General features: G+C 41.5%; 1 protein-coding gene across 1 annotated transcript in view; it reads right to left on the bottom strand.

The window, feature by feature from the left end:
* Nucleotides 1-5,688: 5,688 nt before the first annotated feature.
* AGBL3 (AGBL carboxypeptidase 3) overlaps nt 5,689-16,918 on the bottom strand; it is a 38,362-nt gene continuing 27,132 nt past the window's right edge. Inside the window, exons 12-14 of the mRNA XM_055145507.1 lie at nt 15,697-15,783; nt 11,473-11,530; nt 5,689-5,813 (exon numbers count right to left, since the gene is read on the bottom strand). Coding sequence (XP_055001482.1) covers nt 5,800-5,813; nt 11,473-11,530; nt 15,697-15,783 — 159 coding nt within the window. The 3' untranslated portion in view covers nt 5,689-5,799. The remainder of the gene's footprint in view (nt 5,814-11,472; nt 11,531-15,696; nt 15,784-16,918) is intronic.

Here is a 16,918-nt window from a genome sequence, read left to right as displayed (position 1 = left end):
TGACTTGTTGAACTTGCTATAAATATTTTTAGGGAAGAAATTGTGGCAATAGAGATAAAAGAACAATAGCAGGAAGCTGTTCATATGAAGAGGGTGATGGGCACCAGTGAGCTCCTATTTTTATTCTCCCTACAGTTTTGTATTTGAGTTTTCACAACGAAGGTTATTTATTGTTTTTTCCTTTTTTAGGGCCAAACCCATCAATGCCCAGGGCTTACTCTTGGCTTTGCACTCAGGAATCACTCTGGGGCTTGGGGGACCATATGGGAAGCTGGGATCAAACCTGGGTCATCCGTGTGCAAGGCAAGAGCCCTACCAGCTGTACTATCACTCTAGCCCCCAATAATTTTTTTTTAAAAAAGAATATTTTATAATTAAAGGGGAAGGAAACAACTGATTAAAACACTCATTAGAGTAAATCAATCAGGGCAGATAATGAATGAAAGTGTGGATGGTTATAGTATCTGGCAATGTTGGTAACTAAAATGATTTTACAGTCTCTTAGGAGTCATTAGACAAATATTCACTGAACTATATTGAGGCATTTTGCTTAGTTTGGGAAGTGGGTATAAAAACGGGAGTCCTTGCCTCCAGTGCTAACAGAAAGTACCAGAGAGGGAGGGAAAGCATCAATTAGAATGTATTTATTCGGAGACAGGGCAGAGCACAGGTGTCAGGGTTACATAGGGGACATCCCAGCCACCCAATTATTACAGGAATAAGTCACAAAATAGGATAGTCCTCTGGGTTGTGAGACTAGCACATTTAGGGAATTATAATGATTTGGAATAACTAGAAGATCAGGGCGATAAGAATTGATTTGCAGCTGGAAGCTTGTTTGTAGTAATGTCTGTTTTTTTTTTTCTTTTTGAGTCACACCCCGTGATGCTCAAGGGTTACTCCTGGCTCTGCACTCAGGAATTACTCCTGGTGGTGCTTGGGGGACCATATGGGATATTGGGGATCAAACTCAGGTTGGCTGTGTGCAAGACAAACGCCCTACCCGCTGTACTATCACTCTGGCCCCTGTAGTAGGCAATGTGAATTAGAAGTATCTGTTAGGAAAACCAAATGAAGATACCCCATAGGCCAATGACTGTAGACTTAAGAGATGCTGAGAAGGAATAGCCTGACATGTGATAAGTACTGATTGCTTCTGGAAGCTCCATGTATAGACGAGAGTGCTCAGAGGCACAGTGTGTAGTGAGAAGAGAGTAGCTGATAACATACCGGGGAAGAGTCCACTTCAAATTTAAGCAGAGAAAGAGGAGTTTATGGAAGGTGCCAAACATCGAATGCCCAGGAAAACAGGAGTAAAACAAGGCAAATAGAAGTAAAACAACAGGTAAAAGAAAGCCAGAGGTATGATTGCTGAATTGCTCAATGAATCAAGGGAAAGAAAAGTTTAAAGTCTCTGGGAATAATCAACAGCAGAGAAGCCAAGTACATCACAAAGCTGATGGCAGGTGAGAGAGGTCAGGCTGCAGGATAAGGATACGGGAGAGGCACGGGAGGTTCCGAGTGCTGACGAGTTTGAGAAAGATGGAAATGATTAGAACGCTATCGCCGAGGAACTGGAAGGGGATGGGATGTGGACCGTTGGGGAAGGACCAGCTCCGCAGAGCGATGTCTCTCGTTCTGAACCAGGAAGTGGGGCACGTGGCTGCGTGGAGGGCCTCTGTCTGCTTGGTGACCCAGGAAGGCCAGCCTCGAGGGGGCCAGGGGAGGTGTTCTGCTGCCAGAGGAAACAAAGGTTTAGAATAGCTGCTTCGGGAATTAGATGGAGTCGAGTAAATACAGGGACTTGATATTAAAAAAAAAAATAAAATAAAAACAGAAACAAAACCCTTCCTGAGGACAAACTGCATGACCTGTTAAGAAAGTGGAGGGGGCTCCCGGTGTGTCCAGGGGGTTAAAGCACTTGTCTTTGCGGGCTTCTGACTCAAGGTCAGTTCCTGCCGCTGCATATGATCTCCCAGAACTGCCCTAGAAAGGAGCCAGGAGTAACCCGAGTTACTACTTGGTATGACCCCACAAACAAAACAAAATTTCAGTATTACTCCCGAGCCCAAGAGAGAGAAAACAGTACAAGCAGCTCCTTCTTTCTCCCCACTTTTTTAGAAAATGTGGGGATCACAGGGGCTGGAGCGATAGCACAGCGGGTAGGGCGTTTGCCTTGCACGTGGCCGACCCGGGTTCGATTCCCAGCATCCCATATGGTCCCCTGAGCACTGCCAGGAGTAACTCCTGAGTGCAAAGCCAGGAGGTAACCCCTGTGCATTGCTGACCCAAAAAGCAAAAAAAAAAAAGCAAAAAAAAAAAAAAAGAAGAAAGAAAACAGGGGTCACAAGGGCGTGGGGACCCCCTATTAAACCCACCATTTGGTTCGAGTAGTTAGTGATCTCTCTTTTTTGGTGGCTACTGTTGAAGAAGATTAATTGTTTTTTTTTTGTTTTGTTTTGTTTTATTTTGAGGCCACACTCAGCCTCAGTGGTACTGGGGGCTTGCTTCTTCTCTGAGCTGGCAGGGACTGTGGGACTGTGTGTGGTGAAGGGGATGCGACCCCTGTTGGCTGCATGCAAAGCAAGCACCTGATTTGCTGAGTTCTGCCTCCAGTCCAATGGTTGAACAATTTCTAGAGTCCATCCACGGCTTTGAAGAAAGAAACGGTCACGGGCAGCCAATACAAATGTCCTGTGTGGGTGAAGCATGAGTCAAAGAAGAAATGATGCCTGGAGAGCCACGGCTGACTCCCAGGGTCTGGGGCAGAAAGAGACGTTGGGGGACTGTGTCCATGGTTATCATATTCAAAAGCTGGAGTGATTCGGAGACCAAGCTATCTGCCAGGACTTATGAACTGATTTCTCCTCTTTTCTCTGTCAGTTCAATCTTTGTTGTGCTTTATTTTATCAACTAACAGAAATTTTCAGAACTCAAAAAAATGACTGGATTGTTCATATTTTTTTTTCTTTTTGGTCTCACCCAGCGATGCACAGAGGTTACTACTGGTTCTGCCCTCAGAAATTACTACTGACGGTCCTCGGGGAACCATATGGGATGCTGGGAATCAAACCTGGGTCGGCTGCATGCAAGGCAAATACCCTACCGGCTGTATTATTGCTCAAGTCCCTGGACTGCTCAATAACTTCGGATAAAAGTTAATCTCATTTCCTTGCTTGATGAAAGTAGACTATAGACCAAACATGATGGCCACTCAGTGCCTCTATTGCAAACCACAACACCCAAAAGGAAAGAGAGAACGAAAGGGAATGCCCTGCTACAGAGGTGGGGGGGTGGGGGTTGGGGTGAGGGGGTGGGAGGGATACTGGGAGAATGGGCACTGGTGGAGGGATGGGTACTACAGCATTGTATGACTGAGACACAAGCACAAAAAGTTGTAAGTCTGTAATAAATAAATAAATAAATAAAATAAAAAAAAGAGATCGAGAAAATAAATAGAACTTTAAATAATAACCAGCTGTGAAAAATAGTAACTACAGTCAAAGGTTAAATGAAGGGGCTGGAGCAATAGTATAGCAGGTAGGGTGTTTTCCTTGAAAAAAAAATGCAATCTCATTTCCTACTTAAACGTTCTGTAGCACTGTAGCACTGTGGTCCCATTGTTCATCGATTTGCTCGAGTGGGCACCAGTAACGTCTCCATTGTGAGACTTGTTACTGTTTTTGGTATATCAAATACGCCATGGATAACTTGCCAGGCTCGAAGTACGCCACGGGTAGCTTGAACTTAAAAGTTCAATAATGGGAAAAGACAGACTTCCTTCAAAAAAAAATGAGAATGAAGACTTGGCATGTTAGAGGAAATTTTATAGCCCCAAATGCATAGAGTAAATAGAAGGAGGGTATGACCAAAGAATGAGGAGATAATGTCCTCTGACCTACACTGACTTCAGTAAAAATAAAAATAGTTGTGTGCATGAAACCCTATCACTGAAAGTATTATATATCAGTGACTAAAGACCGGATAAGACTTAACAGACATGCTTTCAAGATTAAGCTTTGGTGAAACAGTGGAGGAATACTGAAACAAACAAACAAACAAACCCAAACATCTCTTTGCTGCAAAATTCTAGGAGTATTTTGTGTCTCTAATGTCTCTCATTTACTTAAAAAATGCACTTTATTCAATGTGCACCTCTATCATTCTAGTGAAATGTCTCTGATCAAGGCTGCCACTCAAATTTCCATGTCATAAAATCCAATTGTACACGCATCCCACTGGACCTGTGAGAAAGGTGAGACGCATGATCCTTCCCTCCACTCAATACTCTTTCTCAGTTTCCAGGACAACATTTTCTATTGGTTTTCCTCCAACCCTTTCACTTTTGCTGGTGCCTATTCTCCAAATCCATCAGTCTTGATTTTTGGGGGGGGGTCACACCCAGCGATGCTCAGGGGTTACTCCTGGCTTTGCACTCAGGAATTACTTCTGGCAGTGCTTGGGGGATCATATGGGATGCCGGGGATCGAACCCGGGTCGGCCGCATGCAAGGCAAACACCCTACCCACTGTGCTATCGCTCCGGCCCCAATTTTGATGTTTTGATGTCAGTCTTTAAGCTTCTTTTATGTATACACTGATTGAGTCTCACACCTTAAAATACCATCTGCTAAAAATTCCCAAATGTATTTCTAAATCAACTCTCTTTCCTGAATTCTGGATGTACATAGCCAAGCTCCTATTCGATACATCCCTTAAACTTCTTTATTTTTGTGAAGCAAAGAAGTTTTTTTATTGAAACTCGTTTAGAAAGATATGAAGGTAGAGAGAGGTACACGTTTAAGAGAAGACACAGACTTCTCTAGAGTGAAGACAGGCAAGCAAAGCAGTGAGACAAGCATGCAAGATGCGTGTTCAAGGGTGAACAGGGGCTCAGGGGACCATATGGGATGCTGGGAACCGAACGTGGGTCGGCCGCGTGCAAGGCAAACGCCCTACCCGCTGTGCTAGTGCCCCAGCGCCCCTAAAAGGCATTTCTAAAGCAACACGTCCAAAATGGAAGGCTGCTCCACCTCAGGCTTCACCATCCAGCTAGTTACTCAGGCCCCAAGCCAATTCCAACCTGTAAAACCATCACCAAAATTAATATCTAGACCCCCGGCCCCAGATTCCTTGGGTTCCTTTACAATTCATTCCTTGATCCCCTGTTCTCTCTTCCTATTCTAGGAAAGCATCTATTCTGTCTCAAGATTAGCTTGCAGCATTCTCTATAAAAGAGCTCAAACAGCATTTATTTTTTTCTATTTCTGATTTTTTTTGGTACCTAGTACTATGATACTGCCAATAATCCATGTTGTTTCTATCAGTGCTCATTAATTTTGAAAAAAAATTCTATTATATGCAAAGAGGATGAATAACAATAAAGTGCTGGGAATAAAACAATTGATTTTTCTAAGATTATGGTAAACTAATTTTCTTATAAATTGAACTCAAATAGAAATAAATTGAACTTTTTTTTTAGATAAGGAATAAAATGGTTATCTAGCACTCTTTTTAAACTCAGTTCCCCAAATCTAGATTTCAAAAAATTTATTAATAATGTTCTAATGAAAATAACCTTTCCACTTATTAAAATACTAAATAATAGAAAACAAACCTTCCACTGGTACCTTTGTCTTCTCAGCACAACTGGCAGCGTTTCTGCTCATAGGACTCTTTAAGGATGTGACTTTGAAACAGCTTCTATAGAGTTCAGTGCTCCTGTGTTGAACCGTTTCCTGGCTTGACGTTTCACCCGTTTTAAAAAACAGTTTTTGCTGATCTTTGCTGAGCCTCAGACTCATATTTTGGGAGCTGAAAAAAAATCGGATGCTCTGATTTCAGTGTCCATAATAAAATATCTGAGAGTAATGGAAAGTCATGTTATATTGCATCTTGTGCCTTATAGCACGCAGAGTATTCTTACAGATCCCAGCTTCCTTGCGCAGGCCTATCATGGACAGATGGCCAATGGTCTCCTGTTTCTCAGTAAAGAGGAAACGTATATTAGGGAGCCAGAGGAAATTAAGCTATTTCCTCAAAAGCTCACTGGAGTTTGTAGAAGATCCCAGTATATTTTCTTATTAGTTTCTCTTCTCCTGATAATTCTCTTAATTTTTCCACAGCTATAAATAACACATCAAAAATTCTTAATTTATTTTATTTTTTTATGGCATACAGCACTGCTATTTTAATAAGAAAATCATTCAGCAGACAGATTTCTCACTTTCTCAAACTAAGAAACTGGAATGAAGGGGGTGGCAGACCAGCTGACTTCCCCGCCCACCCTGGCAACAAGTCAAGTGTAAGATACAAGGGGACCAGCCAAGTCACACCAGACCCATGCAGCTTCCAGAGAGCTGAGTACTTCTCAATTATGTGCCACCAACGTGCATCAAGCATGAAGGAAAGCCACCCCAGTAAAACAGACACAGACTCTTATGTGTAGGCAGTGTTCGATACAGCCAACCCGGAGTTCCAACCCCAGCACTACACATGGTCCCCCTGGCCCCACACGGAGTGATTCCTGAGCAGTCACGAGTATTAAGTCTGGGTTTAAGAAAATCAAATCTAGACCCAGGTATGCTCAAAGATGTCTTCAAAACTAAATACATATAAAAAAGTAAGTATATGGGGCTGGAGTGATAGCACAGCGGGTAGGGTGTTTGCCTTGCACGTGGCCAACCCGGCATCCCATAAGGTCCACTGAGCACCGCCAGGAATAATTCCTGAGTGCAAAGCCAGGAGTAACACCTGTGCAACGCTGGGTGTGACCCAAAAAGAAAAAAAAATTAAGTATTCGCTAAATGAATTAATTCTAGATCCAGGTATGCTCAAAGATGTCTTCATACCTAAATACATCTAAAAAATTAAGTATTCATTTAAATGAATTCTAGATCCAGGTATGAGCAAAGATGTCTTTGAGCCTAGTTTTCTAGGGTTTTTTTGGGTGGGGTGGGATGGGGGAATGGATGAGTTATTTCAAAATAACCCAATTTATTGATTTAAACTAAGTTCTTAAAACATCTTCCCCTCCCCCAAGAGGAAGTACCCGGGACCCGGTGTCTGTTCCTGGCTCTGTGCTAAGTAAGGAGTGACCCTGGTAGTGCTTGGACAACTGTAAGAGGTGCCACGGATAGAGATGGGGTTGGTCCCATGCAAGGCAAATACTTTGCCTCCCGGACTATCACTCTGGCCCAGAAACTAAGCTTTTAGAAGAAAGCCCAAGGAAGAAAGGAAGGGCCACCACATCTCTTCTGATAGCAAACTCAGTCTACTCTTAAATCCATGCCTATTTCACTGTCTATATCATTAATCCCAAGGACAGAGACACTTGCCAAGGGGTTAGAGCGTGTTATAAAAATTACTGAGTTAGATAATATTACAAAGTTTATTTATATTATCCCTGACTTACCTATTTCTTTTCTAGTTGTTAGGTATTAGAGCTGCTCCAATTGCTATTACAGATAGTTGATATTTGATAGTTATTCATTATCAAATGCTAGATAATTATCTTTTGCCAGAATTATTTGTTTTTAAATAGAGAAATTCTTAGAATGCAATAATAAATAGCTAACTAGATTTTTAAAGGAATCTACAAGGAATGGTTTGGGGATACTGAAATCATAGAACCCTTCAAAATGCATCATATGGACTTTTCTGGTATAAAACTGACCTAGTCACAGAAACTATGTAGAATAAAAGGAAACATCTAAACAGCTGTTGTTATCAAAATGTCACTTTAGTTGCTTTAATTTAAAATCACCATCTTGTAAGACAGAGGAAAAGGAGTAAGCTAGTCAGGTAGAAGAAATTATGTGTAGTTCTCTTACCTCAAGTATCTTTTTAAAAGCCAAGAAGGGGCTTGTCCAGGAATTTTCACTAAAAGAGAATAAAATTCTACAATAAAATTTCTGAACTTAGATTTTAAGATTTAATAACTTATTTTCTAAACTGTGACCTCATTTATGTATTTAATAACTATCTTAATTGAAATTTTCTTTAATCAATCTACCATTTCATTTGGGCTAGAGCGGTGGGGCGTTCACCTTTCACGAGGCTGACCCATGTTCGATTCCTCCGCCCCTCTCGGAGAGCCCGGCAAGCTACCCAGAGTATGGAGCCCGCATGGCAGAGCCTGGCAAGCTATCCCTGTGTATTGGATATGCCAAAAACAATAACAATAAGTCTCTCAATGAGAGACGTTACTGGTGCCCGCTCGAACAAATCGATGAACAACGGGATGACAGTGACCATTTCATTTAGACATCTAATATATACAATTACATATTTATTGTGAAGCTGTTTTGAGTTTTATCTCCTGTACTGTCTCTCCAGCCCCTTCTTAAGCCTCTTAACTGAATTATTTCAACAGACTAGAAATACTTATCCAGTAATATCAAACAATTCTGAATTTAACATGTGTGTATTAGGACCTATCAGTTTGCCCGGTAAGATAAACGTTTCAGAGTCAACACAGGACAGAGACCAAAAAATAGTATAATACAAATTAAAATTATGTAAATATTTTAATATAAATATAAAATTTTTGTTCAAATTTGTTTATTTTGTATTATTTGCTTTCCTGTTAAATAGACGCTTTTAAGAAAAACAAGAATAGGACGAGTTAACAATAATCGTTAATAAAAATAGAACTAATTAAGAAAATAGCATATATGAAAATAAAGCAATCTATTTGTAAAGCTTTTCAAAGTGGCTACAGAATTTTACATTTTCATCAGTAAATGTATGTGAATTTCACGCCTTCTTCTCTCACTTGCCAGGACACTGTCATCTATCTTTTTTGTTTATTCATTTATTTATTTTGCTTTTTGGGTCACACTCAGCGATGCACAGGGGTTACTCCTGGGTTTGCACTAAGGAATCACTCCTGGCAGTGCTCAGAGGGACCATATGGGATGCTGGGAATCGAACCCGGGTTGGCTACATGCAAGGCAAACGCCGCCCTACCCGCTGTGCTAATCGCTCCAGCCCCTGTCATCTATCTTTTTTGGAGGCAGGGCAGTTGGCTGACACTTGGCGGGCCTCTAGGAAGCCACTCATGGTTCTGGGCTCAGGGGTCTTTTTCCTGGTAGTGCTCAGATAATGTGGTTCTGGGGAAGGAGCCAGAGAAGGTCGTATGCAAGGCAAGCCCCTGTATCTCTTGTGTCACCCTCGAGTATCTCTCCAGCCCTGTTTGTCTGTCACCATCTTGGTGGACATGACAATGGATCTCACTTTGGTTTTGGGGTCATTTCTCTGCTCATTGAAGTGTTGAGGACCTTTCATTTGTTTAGTAGCATCACAGCTTCTCTGGAAAAATGTATATTAAATCATGCGACCATTTAACAAACTGCGTGATTTGTTATTTATCATTGAATCTTACAAGTTCTTCATTTATACCATACAAGTCACTAAATTCATGACTTACAAAAAATATTTCCCATTCTGTGGACTGTATTTTCACTTTCGTGATGTGATTAAGACATGGACATTTTAAAATCTGAGGGAGTCCAACTGATCTATTTCCTTTTGAGTCTTTCTTAGATCTCTCCATATCTCTCCTTACATTACCTATGTATTTTTACTTGCTTACTTTTTGAAACACACCTGGCAGTGCTCAGGGCTTGCTCCTGGCTCCTGCACTCAGGGATCACTCCTGGCAGGGCTCAGGGGACCATATATGGTGCTGGGAATCAAACCTGGGTCAGCTTCATGCACGGCAGCTGACTAACCTGCTACTATCTTTTCTGGCCACTATCTACTTTAACACGTTGTTTACTTATTTCATTGGAGCCCTTAACTTTAGTTATTTCAGACCCATATCTAATAATTCTAAAATCAGTGTCATACCGGAGTCTGGTTCTGATGCTAGATAGATTTCTTCAAATTGTGTAGATTTTTACTTTTATGTATTTTTTTTGGAATGTCTTTTAATTTTGTTGTTGGAAACTGGTCACTGGGTAACAGGCTAATCGGTTCTCACCGTAGAGCTCTATATTAGTGTGACTAAAACTTGGACTATGTTTAATGTAGCTGCTGATGCCAGAGCCTTAGATTTGTCATATGGGATAGTCATTACTTTGTTTCCATTGTTTCAAGGGAAGATTTTATTTATTTATTTATTTAATTTTATTTTTATTTTTGGGTCACACCCGGTGATGCTCAGGGGTAACTCCTGGCTCTGCACTCAGGAATTACCCCTGGCAGTGTTCAGGGGACCATATGGGATGCTGGGAATCGAACCCGGATCGGCTGCGTGCAAGGCAAATGCCCTACCCGCCATGCTATCACTCCAGCCCTGGGGGAAGATTTTTAAACTAAGACTTCAAGTCAGAAGTTTTTTAATTGACTTTAAGGCTCCTCTGCTCTTTGTTTTCTATAATAAAAAGGGTGAAATTTAGTACATACACACATATATATCACACACACATATATACACACATACATGTATATATATATATATATATATATATATATATATATGTTACTGAGGAAGAAAGTGGGTCTAACCAGGGACTCCCAAGCACAAAGTTGCCTTGAATTTTTCCCAGTGCCCCAGTGGTAGCACATATAGCAGGTAGGGTGTTTGCCTTGCACGCAGCCGACCCGGGTTCTATTTCTTCATCCCTCTTGGAGAGCCTGCCAAGCTACCGAGAGTATCCCGCCCACATGGCAGAGCCTGGCAACCTACCCGTGGTGTATTCGATATGCCAAAAACAGTAACAACAAGTCTCACAACGGAGACGTTACTGGTGCCTACTCGAGCAAATCGATGAACAAGGGGATGACAGTGCGCCAGTGCAGTATTATATAATGGAGATTTGGGGCCACACTGGCAGTGCTAAGTACTTACTCCTGGACCTGTGCTCAGGGATCACTCCTGGCAGCACCTGGGGAGTTTATATGGGGTTCCATGAAATGAACCCAGTTCAGCTCCACGTAAGGGAAGTGCCTTAACCCCTGTACTATTTCTCTGCCTGGAATATTGACACTTTGGTGGGCATAAGTAATAACCGCTGAACCCATAAAACTGGCAAACAATTACAATTTTGTAAACCAAGATTTTTCCTCAATTAGAATAAAGTTAAAATATCAGAAATTTTATACAATCAGAGATCCATACTTAAGTCGAAATAGGATTTGCCAGATTTTGGTTGCAGTTGCACCAAATATAATTTCTTTTCTCTTGTGGGCTTAACTGCTACTAAGATATCAAATGAGAAGTCCAAAATGGTTTATAAAACTAAGACATCCCTATATTCTGTTTTGAGAAAAATATTTCAAGTCAAGAATATCTCTAAAAAATGGGCTCCACGTGGATCCATGCTCCTATTGCATTTTGGGAAATTGGTCCCCTCTAGCGCCTGACCACTGCTTTCTCTTCCTCTGACCTGGCCAGGCTACCGTTCCGCATTGCGACACAGCACTCATTTCCTTACTGACTTCACCAGAGGTAGAAGCAGAACATTACCTTTCACATCAGAATTCGATTCTTTGTCTTTCTGTGCTACATTTCCTTTTTCATAGGCCTGATGAGACAAAAACCAGCGGGAGAACAATACTGTTAGACACACAGCTGTTACCTCTTCTTCATCGTGGGATTTATCTATCCTCCTCTGCTCCTTGATGTCCCTGCGCTTAATAATGGGGATACATTCTGATAAATATGCAATTTGGGGACTTCACCATTGTGGATGACCAGAGCATGTTAATTCCATGAACCTACAGGGTACAACCTACTACACATCCTGGTTACATGGAAGGGTCGATAGCGACACTGTCATACATGCGGTCCATCTTTGACATTGTTAGGGTGACCCAAGTGTCTAAGAACAGATGACTGGACAGGGAAATGGTGGTGTATATATACACAGTGGAATACTATTTGGCTGTATTTAAAAAATGAAATAATGCAATTTGTTGCTACATTAAAGGAATTGGAAGCTATAACACTCAAGTCAGAGGGAGAGGGACAGATACAAATTAACCTTTCTCATATGTGAGATATAAAGAAACAAAGAACTGGAACAACAAAAGCTCAAAGGCAACAGAACCTGAGAACTGGTTATGTAACTGAGTTTACTGAGGGTGGGGGATAAGGAGTGGGCAGGAGGGGGTCTGGAGACAATAGTGGAGGGAAGTGGACACTTTGGTATAGGGTGTGGTGTGGGAACATTTTATGCATGAAACCCTATCATTAGCAACATAGTAAATCATGATGCTCCGAATTTAAAAATAAAATACAATAAGAGGCTGATCACTATAGCTTGTTCTGCTTCCCTGTCCCTGGGCCTCTGTGAGTAGGTACCCTTTGGATGCAAATGTAATTTCGTTTCTTCCCTCTTATTAATCTGTCTGATGTGAATTTGATTATTCCAGTTCAAGAAAGTTCTTCAAACAAAGAAGAGCAGAGGGAAGTTTCCCCCTTGCCATATTTTGATGAAGTTCTCATGTCATTTTTAGCTCTTTCCCCAAATGAACCCATGGCCTCACTGGAAGAAAACTCCTTCGGAGCTGTGGGCCGGGGAGAGATTGTGTTCTAGTCTGAAAGAGAGGAGTGAGTGATCAGTCTTGAGTCAATATCAAAGATGACATTTTTCTTTCTTTTTTTCTTTTTTTTTTGGGGGGGTCACACCTGGTGATGCTCAGGGGTTACTCCTGGCTCTGCATTCAGGAATCACTCCTGGCGGTACTTGGGGGACCATATAGGATGCTGGGAATCGAACCCAGGTTGGCCGCATGCAAGGCAAACGTCCTACCCGCTGAGCTATTGCTCCAGCCCAAGACGACATTTTTCATCTAACCAAAACTTCAGGTTGTTTTTCTGAATGGATGTCACTTGGTATATGCCTCTAGGATCATTTCCTTGTACTTTCACGAAATCACGAAATCCCGTTAATTACCGATTTCTCGGGCGGGCTCAGTAACATCTCATTTTGTCCTTTCCCTGAGATCTTAGAAATCTATCTCGACTCGGCCCTCCTAACAATGTTGCACTGGGGGCTCTTCAGGGTCAGGGGAATGAGATCCAGCTTGTTACTGGATTTTGCATATGAATACACCATGGGAAGCTTTGCAAGGCTGTCCCATTTGGGCAGGAAACTCTCAGAAGATTGCCAGTTTCTCCCAGAAGGAGAAGTAGGCTAAAGATATCTCTTCTGAGAGCTTGCTTTTAAGTCTCTCTCTGAATGTTGACCGTTGATGGAATTACACACACCTGGGTTCCTCTGCCGGTACCTTCATGCATGAGGCCTATCCGAACGTGTGGAGAGGGGCCTCCATCATGGCTGTAGCTAGGTTCCGGTGGTCTTCGGCCCCAGGAGCTCTGCTCAGGGTGGGGAGGGAAGCTGGAGCCCATCCCCTCCGAGGGGCCCCGGGGGAAGACAGCCAGGTGTGCGGGCAAGAGACTCTCTGCCCTTGTACTTTAAATGGGCTAAAAATTAACTTTTGCCATTTATTTCTGATGAACAGATTTTCTGAGAAACTCATATTATCATAGCTGTACTTATCTTTCAGAACCATCTACTTTTATACTTTAGAATTCCCATTTAATTCTTCTTGGTTTTATTTCTTCTAGATATTCTGGAAGCATCTTTGTAAGATGCCTCAAATACTTTTCAAAGTACGCTAAGTTAAATTTAAAGACAGCATCTTATTAAGAAACCCCTCTCTTCTGATAAGGTGTTTTTGTAAATAGTAAATAATATAAGCACATTTTAATTTATTTAAATTTTTTAAAATTGAATCACTGTGAGATAGACCCTTACAAAGCTGTGTGTGATTGTTTCAGCCATACAGTATTCCAACACCCAGCCCTCCACGTTTCCCTGCACCAGTGTCCCCCGGTTCCCTCCCATCACTCCCCACCCCCCACCCGCTGCCTGCCTCTATGGAAGGACCTTTTCTTCTCTGTCTGTCTGTCTGTCTCTCTCCTTTTGGGCATTGTGTTTTGCAACACTGATACTGAAAGGCTATCAAGAATATCTGTGCCTACTTTTAACCCTCAGGTCTTGTCCAGTGTGGTCATTCTCAGCTGTTGTTGCCATATTGATCTCTTCTCTACCTTACCTACCCTCAGCCCCACACTCTCTTGTGGTTAGTTTCAGCCACTGACCAGTCCTCCTAACCCCTGTTTTCACTGGCCATGGATATTTTTCTTCTACTATATATTTTTTATATACCACAAATAAATGCAGTCATTTTGTATCTGTCTCTCTCCTTCTGACTCATTTCACTCAAATGACACTCTACATGTCCATCCCTTTATAGGTAAATTTCATGACTTCATTTTTCCTGACAACTGCATAATATTCCATTGTGAGGATGTGCCAGCTTCTCTATCCATTTATCTGTTCTTGGACACTCATGTTGTTTCCAGATTCTGGCTATTGTGCAGATGATATTTTTGTTGTATGTTTTTGGGCCCCAAGGTATATTCCCAGAAGAGGTATTCCTGGGTCAAATGGGAGCTCAATTTCTAATTTTTTGAGGAATGTCCATGTTGTTCTCTAAGAAGGCTGGACCAGTCGGCATTCCCACCATGAATGAAACTAAAGCAATGAACGAGAGTCCTTTTCTCCCCACATCTGCATCAGCACTGGTTGTTCTTGTTCTTTTGAATGTGTGCTAGTCTTTGTGGCTTGAGATGATATCTCATTGTTGTTCTGATTTGCATCTCCATGATGATTAGTGATGAAGACAATTTTTTCATGTGCCTTTTGGCCATTTGAATTTCTTCTTTGAAAAAATTTCATTTATTTCTTCTCCCCATTTTTTGATGGGGTTGGATGTTTTTTTCAACCAGTCCCTTTCAAATTTTGATATTAACCCTTTATTAGAAGATATTGGGTGAATAACCTTTACCTTTCTATAGGCTGTCTTTGTATGTTAGTCAGTATTTCTTTTGAGGTGCAGAAGCTTCTTAGTTTAATGTAGTACCATTTGTTTATCTTTGCTTCCACTTAATTGGTTAGTGGTAGTCCATCTTTGAAGACACCTTTAATTTCAATATTGTGGAGGGCTTTGCCTATATTTTCTTCTACGTACCTTATGGATTCTGTTTCGATGTAGAGGTCTTTAATTCATTTTGATCTGACTTTTGTATATGACGTTAAATAGAGGTTGAGCCCATTTTCTTGCATGTAGCTGTCCAGTTTTCCCGGCACCACTTGTTAAAGAGACTTTCCTTTCTCCACTTCATATTTCTTGCTGCCTTATCAAAGATTAAATGATCATATACTTGAGAGTGTGTGTCAGGATATTCAACTCTATTCCATCGGTCTCCAGGTCTCTCTTTATTCCAATACCATGCTGTTTTAATTACTACCCCTTTGTAGTACAGGTGGTGACCATGCGTGGTGCCAGGATTCTAACCAGGGTCAACTGGATGCAAGGCAAGCCCCTTAACTCCTGTACCGCCCTTCCAACTGGCCCAAGACATTTTCCCAAGAGAAAAACTGAAGTCTAACCAGTCAAAAGAGGATATACCACATTTCAGTTCATAATTATCACCACCACTTAATTATTGCCCCCTGATTTTAAGTAACACTGGAACTTATTTTTTAAAAAAATTTATATACTGGTCACATTATTTTGGCATAAAAATATCTGGCAATTGTGTGGTGAACTGTGGTATCTTGGCAATCTCTTGAGGTTTTTCAAAAGACTATTAACAAGTAGATCAATCGATAGTTACCTCCTGGTCTTCTCTGACATTTTGACTTCTTATCAAGGAAGAATTTCTTTCCTTTTTGGTTTTCAGATGTTTTTTGTTACTTTTTATCTATGTAAAAGAACCATACTTAAAATCAACATCTTATCAACAATTCAAAGAGAGTATATGCATACTAAACTATCATGAGGCATAGACTTTTAGGAAGACTTATTCCTTCCACTGAGAGACAATGAAATACCCTGGATGTTGTAAACAGAAGTAGCACGAGGCTCTCAGGTGGAAGGAAAAGGCAGACGGGAGAGGGGTCTTAGGAGCAGCGCAGCAGCAAGACCTTGAGGAGCTTCCAGTTTTTGTTTTTTGTTTTGGTTTCTGCCTGCCTCATACAAACTAGATTACGAGCAAATCAGAAATGCCAGAAGTAAAGAAATAATGGGTGACAACTTTCCAAATCAGATGAAAGCTACGAATGTAAATATGCACAAAACTAAGTGAGCTCCAAGGTACATACATAAAAACTCAAACCCTCCATCCCCAGACACATTATCATCAAATCTCCCAAGTCAAGAGAAAAGAGTGAGAACCTTGAGAGCAGCAAGAAAGAAACTGACTGTTTTACCCAAGGGATCCTCAATAAACTTACTAGCCAGACTCTTGTTGGAGTCTTTGGAGATCAGGAGATAGGATGTCAATATAGTCAATGTGTTAAAGTGAAAGACACTGGCAGAAATGTCCTTCAAAAATTAGGGAGAGAGTCTCGAGCTGGGGCCGATACCGGCACGCGCTCCGCCGAGACTCGACCCGGGCAGCCACACTTTGGTGCGGCCACTTTGCTGCTGACTGACCACGATCCGGAGGCCAGCTAGACTACTTTTGGTCCCAGAAACTGCTTGCAGCCATGTCTCTAGACTGTGAACTAAGCCATTGCCCCATACTGCCCCCGAAAGGGAAATGATGCAATTTCTAACATAAATCTCCCTGGACTTAATTACTAAAATACTAAAATACAGAAATCCTAAACCGCGAGGCCGTTTATCTCTTCATTCTCAGCAATGGAAAACTAATGATCAAATGCTTCCTTGTCAGTAGGGCTGTTTTTTTTTTTTTTTGCAGGGGGGTGGGAACTCCAAAACAATAGTGAGTTTTGTGTTGAAATATGGAATATAATCAAGGTAAAGAGGAAATGGGGTGAAGTTTATCAGTTACGCTGGAGGGGGTGGGGGGGTCGAGGGTGGGAGGTATACTG

This window comes from Sorex araneus, chromosome 1 (assembly GCF_027595985.1).
Source record: "Sorex araneus isolate mSorAra2 chromosome 1, mSorAra2.pri, whole genome shotgun sequence".
Lineage (NCBI taxonomy): Eukaryota > Metazoa > Chordata > Mammalia > Eulipotyphla > Soricidae > Sorex > Sorex araneus.
This window is presented reverse-complemented; position numbering and strand designations above follow the sequence as displayed.